Genomic DNA, 14,141 nt, shown 5'->3' with positions numbered 1-14,141 from the left:
CCGCGCCGCAAACTCCGTTCCCTAGCCACTGTCTCCATCTGGATCGACTAGGCTTGTATTCACTGGAGTTTAGAAGAATGAGAGGGGATCTCATAGAAGCATATAAAATTCTGAAGGGATTGGACAGGTTAGATGCAGGAAGAATGTTCCCGATGTTGGGGAAGTCCAGAACCAGGGGTCACAGTCTAAGGATAAGGGGTAAGCCATTTAGGACTGAGATGAGGAGAAACTTCTTCACCCAGAGAATTGTGAACCTGTGGAATTCTCTACCACAGAAAGTTGTTGATGCCAGTTCGTTAGATATATTCAAAAGGGAGTTAGATGTGGCCCTCACGGCTAAAGGGATCAAGGGGTACGGAGAGAAAGCAGGAATGGGGTACTGAAGTTGCATGATCAGCCATGATCATATTGAATGGTGGTGCAGGCTCGAAGGGTTGAATGGCCTACTCTTGCACCTATTTTCTATGTTTCTATCCCTCGTCCTGGCCACTGGTTAAGGCTGAACCAAACTGTTCACAAACATTGGCGTCCTATTTGACCCTGATGTGAGCTTCCAACCCCATATTCTCTCCATCAAGACCACCTACTTTCCCCTCCATAATATCACCCATTGCCTTCATCATGACAATGCCCGGGTGCTCATTATGAAGTTCTCTGACAAACACCTCTCTGCCCCTCTGGGGCATGACTACTCGGTTTCCCCACAGTAGGCAATTGGCCTGAATCGAGAGTTCATCCTTGCGCCTATGAAACGGTTTAAATTCCTCAGGGCATGCCCTGTACGTGGCTGCCCAGTCCTCATTCAGGACACATTTCTTAACTAAAGACAGTAGCGGGTCTTTATTTCTCCAGACTTTAATCTGACGGGCTATCACAGGTGAGCCTTCGCTTTCGAAAGCTTCAACAGCCATGACTATCTCAGCATCATGCTCAGTTGCCCCCTCAGTGGTGGCTAGTGGGAGCCTGCTGAGTGCATCGGCGCAGTTTTCAGTGCCGAGTCTGTGTCGAATTGTATAGTCATAGGCGCTAACATAAGTGCCCACCTCTGTATGCGGGCCGATACAGTCACAATTATGACCTCGTTGTCGGCCAAAAGGGACATTAGGGGTTTGTGATCTGTCTCCAGCTCAAATTTCCTGCCAAACACGTACTGGTGCATTTTTTTTACTGCATATGCACATGCTATCGCTTGCTTTTCTACCATCCCGTAGCCCCTTTCTTCCCGGGACAGACTTCTGGAGGCATAAGCTACCGGCTGTAACTAACCATTGGCATTCACATGCTGCAACACACACCCGACCCCATAGGACGACCCATCGCACGTTAGAACAAGTTTCTTACATGGGTCATATAACGTTAACAGTTTGTTGGAGCATAACAAGTTGCGTGCTCTATCAAAAGCCCTTTCCTGGCTGTCCCCCCAGACCCAATCGCGACCTTTGCTTAGGAGCTCGTGTAGCGTGCTCAATTTGGGAAGAAAGTTACCAAAATAGTTCAGGAGCCCCAGGAACGAACGGAGCTCCGTCGTGTTGCGGGGTCTGGGTGCTCTCTGGATCGCTTCCGTTTTGGACGCAGTGGGTCTGATCCCGTCTGCTGCTACCCTCCTCCCCAAGAATTCTACCTCTGGAGCTAAGAAGACGCACTTCGCCTTTTTCAGTCGCAGTCTTACCCGGTCCAGTCTGCGTAGCACCTCTTCCAAATTGTGGAGGTGTTCTTCAGTATCGCGAATCGTGATGAGGATGTCGTCTTGAAAAACCACCGTCCTTGGAATCGACTTGAAGAGGCTTTACATATTTCGCTGAAAGATCGCGGCGGCCGAACACACCCCAAAAGGACATCTGTTATACTCAAACAACCCCTTGTGTGTCGTGATAGTGGTCAGCTTCTTCGATTCACTCGCCAGTTCCTGGGTCATGTAAGCTGAGGTCAGGTCCAATTTTGAAAAAAGTTTGCCACCGGATAGCGTCGCAAAGAGGTCCTCCGCTCTCAGTAGCGGGTACTGGTCTTGGGGTGACACCCGATTGATGGTGGCCTTGTAAGCGCCACATATCCTGACCGACCCATCCGCCTTGAGCACTGGCACGATCGGGCTCGCCCAGTCACTGAATTCGACTGGTGAGATGATGTATTCCCTCAGCACGTGGTTGAAATTCGCATTCTATCTTTTTCCGCATCACGTATGGCACCGCTCTGGCCTTGTGGTGTACTGGCCTGGCGTCCGGGTTTATGTGAATCACTACCTTGGCTCCCATGAAAGTGCCGATGCCGGGTTGAAATAGTGAGTCAAATTTGTCCAGGACCTGTGAGTATGATACTCGCTCCACAGAAGAAATTGCATTGACATCGCCCCATTTCCAGTTCATGACAGCAAGCCAACTCCTCCCCAATAATGTGGGACCGTCCCCCGGGACAATCCAGAGTGGCAACCTGTTCTCCAAATCTTTGTGGGTCACGGCTACCTTGGCGCTGCCTAACACCGGAATGATCTCCTTTGTATATGTCCGTAGCAGTGCGTCAATCGGCAATAACTTTGGCCTCCTGGCCTTGGATACCCACAACCTTTTGAACTGTTTGATACTCATCATGGACTGGCTGGCCTCGGTGTCTAGCTCCATTAATACTGGGATCCAATTGAGGAGCACTTTCATCATTATCGGTGGTGTCCTGGTATATGAATTGTATATGTGCTCCACATGAACTCGCTGAACTTCAACTTCCAGCGATTTCCTCCAGTATTCATTTGGCCTCGTAGGGCTTGCATCGGGCCCGTCCTCCTCGTACATCAACCTGGCTGCAGGCTTCCTGCACATCTGCGCCAAGTGACCGCTGACGTTGCAGTTTCTGCAGATATATTGCTGATACCTGCAAGCTCTGGCTGGGTGTTTGCCTCCACACCTCCAGCATGAACTGGAGGCCCCATTGTTGGAAACAAAAGGTCCATTACCAGTCGATCGTTTCTGTAACTGACCTTCAGCGCACCATTAACAGGTGTTGATCGCCCCATTACTGGCCGCATTGTCATTGCGATGGCATGAATCGCCGTTCAACTAGCCATTGTCTCTGTTGAATTCCCCCTTTGTGCTTGACTACATGCTGGGGCATGTCCGATTGCCCTTGTCTGCCTAGAGAACTGTGCCGCGTTAACAATGTTGACTCCCTGGTCGTTTGCCGCATTTGAGCCAAGATTTTTGTCATACATCATTCTGGTCTCTTCCTCCCCTGAGATAAATGTCTGGGTTATCAGAGCTGCCGCTTCCAAGGTCAAGTCTTTGGTCTCAATCAGTTTCCTGAAAACCCCAGCGTGCCTGATGCCCTCAATAAAAAAAAGTCTCGCAGCATCTCCACTCTGCATGCATCTGGGAACTTACATAGGCTCGCCAGTCGCCGGAGATCTGCCACGAAGTCTGGAACACTGCCCTTCTCGCCACCGGTGTGTGTAAAACCTGTGTCTCGCCATGTGCATGCTACTCCCGTGTTCCCCGATCAACTTACCGAGCTCTTCGAACGTCTTGTCCGCCAGCTTCTCTGGCGCTTGAAGGTTCTTCATCAGGGAGTACGTTCTGGATCCACAAACCGTCAGGAGATGAGCCCTGCGTTTGTCGGCCGAATCCCGTCCCAACCATTCCTTAGTGACAAAACTTTGCTGTAGTCTCTCAATAAAGTCGTCCCAATCATCACCAACACAGTACCTCTCTTCTGTGCTGCTAGTGGCCATGCTCGCGTGATTTAATTCCCAGTTTCTCATCGCCAATGATATGTCCTCACTATACAGTATAAATGCACACGAGGCCCATACTTGAGAGAAGGTCACTCTGTGACCAGTCACCTTTATTACCAAGACCTCAAGTATTGAAGATGAGTGGAGCTTCCCCTTTTATACCTGAAAATCCAGGTTAGGAGTGTCACCCCCTTGTGGTCAATGTTCTCAAGGTGTGCATCTTAGGTCACCTTATACATGGTTACAATGATAGTTGAATACATGACAGATTGGAACACTTCTTTATCGCCAACGTCCTGGACGGGGACACACCAGCCACACTACCGAACAAACACAGGGCCATCCTGCTTAGCAGTTGTAGGCCCACCATCTACGGTCTCATCAGGGACTTACTAGCCCCGGAGAAGACAACCACCAAGAGCTATAAGCAACTTGTAACAATCATACAGGAACAACTAAAACCGAAAGAAAGCATTTTCACAGCCAGGCACCGGTTCTACACTTACGGGCGACCTGAGGACCAAGAAATTGCCAAGTATGCTGCACACTTAAGAAGACGAGCTGCACCGTGTGATTTTGGCGACCACCTTAATGAAGCACTAAGAGACATATTTGTCATCGGAATCAGCCACGAAGGTCTCCTACACAAATTGCTCTCGGCTGATATCACGGTCACCCTGCAGAAAGCAATTCAAGTGAGCCAGGCCTACATGGTTTCGGCCAGCGACTCCAGGCGAATGCTGACCCAGGACTCTAAACCGACGAGAGCAGTACACCGCATTGATACTTCTAAGGGCAGAAACGCTGCCCCGAGTCCCGCAACCCTGAGTCCGCCACATGGGGCAAATCGGCTAGCCCCGTGCTGGCGCTGTGGAGGGAAACCACAGGGCCCACCAGTGCCGCTACAAAGACTATGCATGCAAAGAGAAAAGGCACCTTCAAAAGATGTGCAGAAAAAGCTTTACTCACCGCGTCTCTGATGAGTTGGCTGATCACCGGGGCTCCGATACAGAGGAAGGTGAAGTTGCCCAACCCCTGGAAGAAGAGTATGGAACTCATACCTGCTCCACCGAAAGTTCTCTGTGGGCGATGAAAGCAGACGTCGACGGGTCCCAGTTTCTATGGAGAGCGACACGGGCGAGCCAGTCTGTGATGAGCCAAGCGACCTTTGAAGAACTTTGGATGAATCCCACCAATCGACCACAACGGCAGCCTGTCCAAGCGAAGCTGCTCCAAGGCCTCCGGGCTCCAGCAATCAACCTCGAACATGGATCCATTGCAGCATCCGGAGGTTCCACTGTCCAGCTCGACTGCCCACAGCACCCCAGCAAAATCTCCGAAACCGAGATCCACTTTCCAGGCCGGGGCAGCACTCCAAGAGGTGAAAGAAATGGATTCCCAACATCCAGGATCGAACTTGTGAAAGAAAAGAGCACCACAGCCCACCTGCAGCAAGACCAGAAAATGGCTGCAGCACCACAAGCAGCAGAACCTGTAATCAAAATGGCCTCCGCCATGCCACGAGGGAACATGGAGGAGCATCATGTGACATCGAGCGGCCAATCAGATTTGAAGGCTCCCTTAAAGGTGACCGTTAACCAAAGAAATTTAAAGGGCAAGTTTCAACTATTTGAGTACACGGACTTTAAAGCTAAAGATGCGATTAAAGATTGCAAGAATGAAAATGTATACAATGTAACAATGAATTGTCATGCTGGTTTAACTAATGTGATGAATGCAGGTGTCAGTAAGGTTAAGAACAAGTTTGTTACGCTTAACAATAATGATAGAGAATGCGAAATGCCTAATGTAACAATGTCTGTTGAAACCAGGACACCCAAAAGTGATGCAAATGCTAGAATGTATAATGCAGGCTCGGCTCTGTGTGATCAGAGCTAAGGTGTCATGTATACCGGTAGGACACTGCCAAAGGACATTGGGTCCTGCAGGGACCATACTGATGCCAATAAAAATCCCCCGGTGGGAGACCCCCCCAGGTTCAGCAAGGCTACCTGACCATGTCGCCTGAACCTTTGGAACGAATGTGATGCCCCTTGCAGGGGACACACACAGGCAGTGGGAGCAGACCCACTACAGGGACAGTGGTCAATGGGCAGCCCAGCCACCACCACTGGCAACCTGCACCAGATCAGATCGACAACCCCTGGTCACCAGGGCCAACACCAGGAGCATGAGGCCAATACCCTCCTGCTTCCCTGGCAAACCCTGGGATGACATGACCCTCATCCCAATTGGTGGACAAGGAACCCACCCAGTCTTGTGGCCCTGCCCACAACTACCCACATCACAGTGTATACACACCACCCACTGCTGCCGTGGCTACACCCCGAAGGGATCCCACAACAGTAACACCCACATGGTCTGTGTGTGAGGGAGGGGAAACGTATGAGGCCAGCCTCAAGCACAGGGGTCATACCTGGCAACCACACAACCTCCCATAGCCCACCACTGATCACCTCCCCTGGGCATGACCATAAGGATATGAAAAATGCTTAGGGGAAAAGTGTTGTTGTGTATGCATGCCTGTTTACTGTGTGATGTCTGTAACACTGTTATGCAACACTGAATGTACCTTTACACTGTACACACCTTGCCTGTACACCAGAGCGTGCTGCTGCTGAAGACCTAAGGGTTAACCCAGTATAAAAAGGAACACATAGTTTGTTGTCCTCTCTCAGGAGCTGCAAATAAAGGACTACAGGTCTGCACAGTTTAAGTATTATACCCTGCCTCGTGGAGTCATTACTAAAGGTGCCTACATACGCTGCAGAAACAATGTTATTTATATGTGTCATTGTATGTGATCTATGTATTTGTGTCATTTTCTCTATCAGTTGGTAGAATATATTCCATTATCCTTTCTAGCCTACTGTCTGTGGGATACAGGCACACATTCACTTAAAACACTGATGAATTTTCAGGGTAGAATGCAGGTTTAAGTGTTTAGGATTTACGAGCAGACTGAAGCTATTGTTTAATAATATAAAGCTTTTCTTTTCCTTTTAGTTTGGTGTTCGGGAACTGTAATGGCATTGCAATGGTTGATTACATTCAGAAAACTGTACTACTAAACCTGGGCACAATTGAACTGTACGGGTCGAACGATCCTTATCAGAGACAACCAAAGTCCCCCCGCAAAACACGCCAAGCCTCAGGAGGTAAGCACTGATGCTTTTACTTTTGTTGCATCTGCTGGAGCTGAAATGGACTTGATGTACTCAGCAGATGTAGAAACAATGTACACAAGAAGGAACCTGTAGTGTAAAAGCATTAATTAGGCAGAAGCCCAATGCAGAAAGCTTATTATTCATGTCCAGATATTGAAAGACAGCTTGAAGAATTGAGTAACAGTTGCTACTGCTGTGAAAGAAAGGTTCTCTTTTAAAGGTAGCATCGGTCTGAGCTCAGGGATCCGTGCGGAAAAAATCAAGCAACAAGCTGGTCTGCAAACAGTACATACACATCACAAGATTTCTCACAAAAGACTCCTATTGAAATAAAATCGGTGGGTGTGGGGAAGGATAGCAACCAGTGGGTACTTGTTAATGGGATGAGGGAGATGGGGATTGAGTGAAATGCCCCAGAGGTTGGTTCTGGTACTTCGAAGATTCATAATCTGTATTATGACCTGGAATCAGAAACTCAAGAGAGGCGCAGACTTGATGGGCCGAATGGCCTCCTTCTGTGCTGTACTATTCTGATTCCATGATTCAATGCAAATTGGTCAAATTCACGATGTTAAACTTGGGGAGATGTAGTCGAGTGGTGGAAACAACCACTGACCTATGAAAGGAGTTAGATACAAATCTGTCATTGCCCAAATCAGTGGCAGATGAAATTCAATACAGATGTGCAAGGTACTGCACGCTGGAAGGAAAAAAATATGTGTAACAAGTACACTGGGCAGTATAAAATTGAAAATGTAAAATTTGCAGGCCGAGGAAACTAATTGAATAGCATAGTTGTCTCCCTGCTACCTACTCAATCTCAGCATGTCAGTCACAACTGGACATAATTCCACCTGCATTCAGGATCATCACTTGCTCCTTAGAGCATCGCCTCACCTTGTACTTTGTAGCAACCTCGCTTCTCAACATAGTAACATAGATGTTTGCAGAACCGAAGTGGAGGTCATTCATGTTTGCCGGCCTTTGCTGGAGCAATCCAAAACTAATCCCACTGCCTTATTTTCTTCCCATAGCCATGTTTATCTCCTCTTAAGAGGCAGCAGTTTCTGCCCAATGTAACTTCTTTACCTAATTTCTCTTCCACTGTTGCTTCTCTCTCCAATTATAAGTATTCCCCATTCACTGCTCACATAGAGGATTTTGGGAAGCTGCCATTTTTAAATGACCTATCCCCACAGCATTATGGGATCCTGTTCACCACATTGTTGTTAGTTGCATTTTATACTGACCTAAATTATTGACCTTTTATAATTCAGTTACTTAAATTATACAATAACTAACTTTCTCATTAATACACATCAGTTGGATGGTGAGGAGGCAAATCTGCTAATGCAACTTGTAGGGCCTAAAAGCCTTTTCCTTAAATATCTTGCATGCCTTCATGCCTTAAGTTCTGTTTCAATAGCATGTGATTTTCCTACATCATATGAATATAGTGTTGGGGTCATGAGAAAATAGCCCCCAGTGATGTCTGATTTTAATTCCTTGTCTATGTACAGCTTGCATTATCTGTTGCTGTGTTCTAAGTTTTGTTCTGCAGATTATTACAGCCAAAAATACTATTTTGGTGTTGTGCCCTTTCTTTTTCCAATGCATCCTAAGGCATGCTGACGGTGACTTCTTGCATGTGTGGTCTTTCTAGTTTTTATTCTGAGTCTGTGAAAAGACTTCGTTCTTCATATCTAAGTAAGTTATCTCACGCGGTGATGCAAATTTCTGTCTTACTGTTTGCTTTTTGAAGTTACTAAACGTAGCATAAGCCATTGAAATCCGAGCAACCTGTAAAGTCCCCTTTTATTGTAACACATACGATGAGCTGCTAAGAATATATCGGTTTGCCATAGCTATCTGCATTAGTTGCATAATGCCTGGAGATACTCTAAAGTAGCTTTGTTTCAATAGCTGCTGCATAAGAGGGCACTTGTGATAAGTAGGTTGAGTGGTTTTTCGAGATAGGCAGCTGAGGCTTCACAGGAGAAAATCCACTTGGCAGGAGAATCAGCGTTAACATTATGCTCAAGTTCACTGTCAATCATGTCATCAACCAGTTGACCTATAATCTCCTGTGTTGACCTATAATCACTCGTAGAAAGAACAGACAATGACCATGGGTTTAATTAAAGGTACAGCCCAAGTGTCCACCCTCAGGAGAGGAGAGCACGTTATTAGAGTACTGGATGGAGTTAGCATCTTAAAAATAGATTGCATAATGGCATCTGTGCACTGGTGGCAGTACTTTGTCAGATGTATACTTTTCTGCAGTGAGGGTGGATGATTCATGCAACACTTGACATTCTTCAGATTCAACAGGAGTTGGGTTGGGCTAGATTGGGTCTGATGACAGCCTAGGTTTCTGAACATTTTGCTAAACTTTCACATGATTGCGAGGAAGGTCATTTGGCCAATCTTGGCTCATCCAGAAACTCCCCTTTCCCATCAGGGTGTCCAACTGTTCCTTAAATGATTCCAGGGTTTTCACCTCCACACCTCCATCTGGATGATCATTCCATGTAATGATTGCTTTATGTGAAGAGCTTTCTAATATCAGTCCTAAATTTGCCTTTGATTAGTTTGAACCTGTATCCCCTTGGGCTACTCTCACAATTTAAATAAAAGTAATATTTCAGGTTTACCTTTTCCATTCCTTTAAAAGTTATATACCTCACCAAGGGCTCCAGCCCAGTCACCTTTCAAGACTGAAGAGACTTGGGGGCCGAAATTGCCCCTTTTTATAGCTTCATTAGCGCCTCCGGGGAGGGCGCACTAATGGAGCGCAATGGCGTTTATGCCCGGGAGAGGGGGTTGTTAGTGCTTCTCGGGAAATTGCCCCGAAGGTTCTGGGGGGGGGGCACAGTCATGGCAGTACCGCGCTCCGGACCGGCGTGCAACCGCTGATGATGTCATTGCCGTGCACGCCAGCCCCACAGCGCCCCACGGGGAAAATTGCCCCACGGGCTGCGAGGCAGGTGCAGGTGGAAATTAACGGCAGCTTCGCGGGTCGACAATGGCGGCCCTCGCGTCGACCGGGCCGCCATCGTGCCACCCAGCACTCCGCTTTGGTTGCCGAGCTGCTGGCCCGATCGATCACCTCCCTGGTGGCCCAGTGGTGGCCACCAAAGGGCCTGTTGAGTGCGCAGCGGCCCTCCCCTTTAATTGAAGCGAAGGAGCCTTGTAGCTCGTCAACGCAACTCAGAGCATAAGCGTATCGCTGGCCTCCTTCGCGCGCCTCTGAACTCAGCGCGGCACTGCCGCCCCAGGAGCGCCCCTCCATGGAAGCGAAGCACCAGAGACAGCGTTCTGCTTCCTTGGAGGGGCGCCAACCCAATTTCGCGTCGGGGGCGGGACTTCCTGGCCAGGGACGATGGGCAATTTCCAGCCGTAGGTTTCTCAGCTCTTTTCTCATAACTCAATCTTCTGACTCTAGCTTAGCATTCTGTCTGCTTTACTGAGTAGCCTGCTCCAAGTAGCTGGACTTGGTATCCTTTTGTTTTGTCGCCATCAGTAGTTAGACAGTTTGTTAATTGTTTGAGAAGTGTAGAAATGTTACTTATATTAGGTAGGTCCTGCCGGGCGAGATTGAAGAACTCGTGCAGTACAAAGCATGAATGAGAAGTCTTGAGCATACACCATTTTGATTAAGGTGTGTTACACAACCAGAAACCTGAATGCAATAAAGTAAAATAGGAAATGTACCACATTATATTTTGGAAGTGCTTTGAAGGTACATTCTTTTACATAAAAATTCCGTTACTTGAAAACATTGTTTTAAAGCGATCTCTGACACACTGGGGTAGACTTTCAATTTACCGCCTAAGCATATAACTGATGTTGTAGATTGGGCGCCCATTCTCGAAACTGCCTGATTTTCATTCCCATTGATATTAATAGGAATGAACATCAGTTGGTTTCTAACAGTCGTCTGATTTGTGCTTGGGTAGTGTGTTTTGCGCTTGGGAAGTGTGATTTTTGCACCTGGGAAGCGCAAGTTGAATATCTAGCCTAGTGGAGTTTACGGCAAATTGAAATTTCCAAGGAGGTTCTGAGTGTTCTGCCCAAAGTGCAGTGTTGGGGCATTGAGATATTTACTGCTCCAGGTTACAGGGTCCCATCATTGTCTGCCATGCAGATTTGTGTAATGCCTGGATTGATGTGTCCTATTGTTTATGACCTAGCTGCAGGGATGGAATGTGATGAAGAATAAATACCTTATTTTGGCATGGTTAAAAGTTATCTCTGACTGTCTTCTTTACAAGCAAAATGACACTGTTAAGTTGAACAATAGCATAAATGTTTGACTTAAAGAAGTTAATTACCAGCTATTGATGGCTACATAGGATTCTGAGGTTCACGGGTCATATGGTCCAGGCTACTATCTCACTGATTCCATAGCATTTATTGCAAATGGCAGATGTGGTACATTAACCCAGCAATTCTCTCCCTGTCCATTAGGCAGGCTTAAGAATAGAAAAATGAAAATATTTCACTCGAGAGCTTTCGGGATTTTGCTCCATTAAAATTGGGTGGCCTTTCCCAAAAGATGTAGGCTTACTTGAATCCCCTCTGGCTTCTCTGACCTTTTCATTTCAAAACGAGACATCCCATAAGTGTTGTGATGCCCAGGTATCCCATTTATTCCCAAATCACTGTAATTCTTTGTGTCCCAAGTATTTCCACAGTAACTTTAACTTGGGTTTCCTTGAGTAATTGTTGGGTCCATTTTTGTCTGATCACGCCTCTGTGGAGCACCTTGGGATGTTTTTCTGAACTAAAGGCACTAAATAAATGCAAGCTGTCCCCTTGCCATTGTCTTTTTTGTGGTAACGAGCTGATTTTCTTCACCAGGTCTCTGTGATATCAATGAGGGGTCCACAGCTCTAGATGACCGATGCAAATCTCCCACATCAGGTAAGTGTGTCAATGTGTAAGCACCATATGTTGGTTCTGATGATTTTGTTTTCAAGGGACTGGATTAGTTAAAGATGGGGTTCTTTGTATGTACACAAATAGATGTGAGGAGCAGCAGGGTATAGTGAGTTGACATGAAAGTAGCTTATCGATTGATAGAATCCAGTGGTGCACATGAGTAAGAACACACCTAAACTATTTTACTCATGAGACCTCATCACCCAACATTTTCAGGTGTCGATGTGCATAGTTGAGGGATATAGGAATGACACAATTGTAGTTTCACATCATTTCATGTTAAAGAAACAAATTCATAGTGGTTTGCCATCGAATAGAAGAGAAATCCAACCTTAGTGACGATTCTACAACAGAGTGATTCTGGATTAATCGTTAGATTCTGACGTTCTGTTATGCCCCTCTGTAAACAAGACACCAGAGGTAGTTTAAACCTCCTTGCTATATCATGACTAAGCAGTTACCACACCAGTGAGGTGCCACCGTAGCCCGTGGTGATATACCGCAGGCTGTGCTGTTCTGCCATATCGCCAGTGTTAAGATACTGTACCAAGTTGTTGAACTGATACTATTTAATTGTGGCAGAGTAACCAAATTATATTTAACAGCTGTATTACTAGGGCAGAAAATTATGGCGTGGCACTGTTAGCAAACAATTTGAAATGTGACCCAAGTTATTAAAGACATTTTTGAATACAAGCAGTATTAAAATAATCAAAGTTTTGCAGAGCATCCTGCAGGTGGTGGGTCCTGTTGTTTATACATAAGAACACAAGAATTAGAAACAGGAGTAGACCATCTAGCCCCTCGAGCCTGCTCGGCAATTCAAAAAGATCATGGCTGATATGGCCGTGGACTCAGCTCCACTTACCCGCCCGCTCCCCATAACCCTTAATTCCCTTATTGGTTAAAAATTTATCTATCTGTGATTTGAATACATTCAATGAGCTAGCCTCAACTGCTTCCCTGGGCAGAGAATTCCACAGATTCACAACCCTCTGGGAGAAGAAATTCCTTTTCAACTCGGTTTTAAATTGGCTTCCCCCGTATTTTGAGGCTGTGCCCCCTAGTTCTAGTCTCCCTGACTAGTGGAAACAACCTCTCTGCCTCTATCTTGTCTATCCCTTTCATTATTTTAAATGTTTCTATAAGATCACCCCTCATCCTTCTGAACTCCAACGAGTAAAGACCCAGTCTACTCAATCTATCATCATAAGAGAACCCCCTCATCTCCGGAATCAGTCTAGTGAATCGTCTCTGTACCCCCTCCAAAGCCAGTATATCCTTCCTTAAGTAAGGTGACCAAAACTGCACGCAGTACTCCAGGTGCGGCCTCACCAATACCCTGTACAGTTGCAGCAGGACCTCCCTGCTTTTGTACTCCATCCCTCTTGCAATGAAGGCCAACATTCCATTCGCCTTCTGATTACCTGCTGTACCTGCAAACTAACTTTTTGGGATTCATGCACAAGGACCCCCAGGTCCCTCTGCACCGCAGCATGTTGTAATTTCTCCCCATTCAAATAATATTCCCTTTTACTGTTTTTTTTTCCAAGGTGGATGACCTCACATTTTCCAAAATTGTATTCCATCTGCCAAACCTTAGCCCATTCGCTTAACCTATCTAAATCTCTTTGCAGCCTCTCTCTGTCCTCTACACAACCCGCTTCCCCACTAATCTTTGTGTCATCTGCAAATTTTGTTACACTACACTCTGTCCCCTCCTCCAGGTCATCTATGTATATTGTAAATATTGGTCCCAGCACCGATCCCTGTGGTACACCACTAACCACTGATTTCCAACCTGAAAAGGACCCATTTATCCCAACTCTCTGCTTTCTGTTAGCCAGCCAATTCTCTATCCATGCTAATACATTTCCGCTGACTCCGCGTACCTTATTAATATTACTAACAAGTAATATTTTCAGGGGGTGTCTGAGACATCGGGGTAAATTTTTCGGGGGGTCGGCAGGCTCGTTTGGTAGCGGGCTGGGTGGAGAAAAAATCTTTTGACAGCGGGTCGGGACCTGTAGCCACGCACCTTTCCTAAATGTCAGGTCTGTCAGCGCTGAACAAATTCAACACGCAGCGGCGGAGGAGGCAATTCAGGTCATTATGATCTTGCTAACAACCCAATAAGTAGTATTTTGAGCTCCCCATTACATTTTACGAGGTCGCCCACAGGGTCCCTGCTGCTTGTGGATCACATCAGGTAAGGAGGTCGGGAGTTGTATAACCGTGCAATCATCTCATTACTTGCTATAAAAGATCCCACCTCACAGCTGTTTACTTTC

General features: G+C 46.6%; 1 protein-coding gene across 4 annotated transcripts in view; it reads left to right on the top strand.

Moving 5' to 3' along the window:
* LOC139273272 (syntaxin-binding protein 5) overlaps window positions 1–14,141 on the top strand; it is a 268,702-nt gene that overhangs the window by 192,476 nt on the left and 62,085 nt on the right. For all 4 annotated transcript variants that reach the window (XM_070889953.1, XM_070889952.1, XM_070889951.1 and 1 more), the window contains 2 exons: window positions 6,746–6,897; window positions 11,770–11,832. In XM_070889953.1, the coding sequence (XP_070746054.1) occupies window positions 6,746–6,897; window positions 11,770–11,832 (215 nt within the window). The remainder of the gene's footprint in view (window positions 1–6,745; window positions 6,898–11,769; window positions 11,833–14,141) is intronic.

The sequence above is a fragment of the Pristiophorus japonicus genome, chromosome 9 (assembly GCF_044704955.1).
Source record: "Pristiophorus japonicus isolate sPriJap1 chromosome 9, sPriJap1.hap1, whole genome shotgun sequence".
NCBI lineage: Eukaryota > Metazoa > Chordata > Chondrichthyes > Pristiophoridae > Pristiophorus > Pristiophorus japonicus.
The sequence above is the reverse complement of the archived record's forward strand: the minus strand, read 5'-3'. Positions and strand labels throughout refer to the sequence as shown.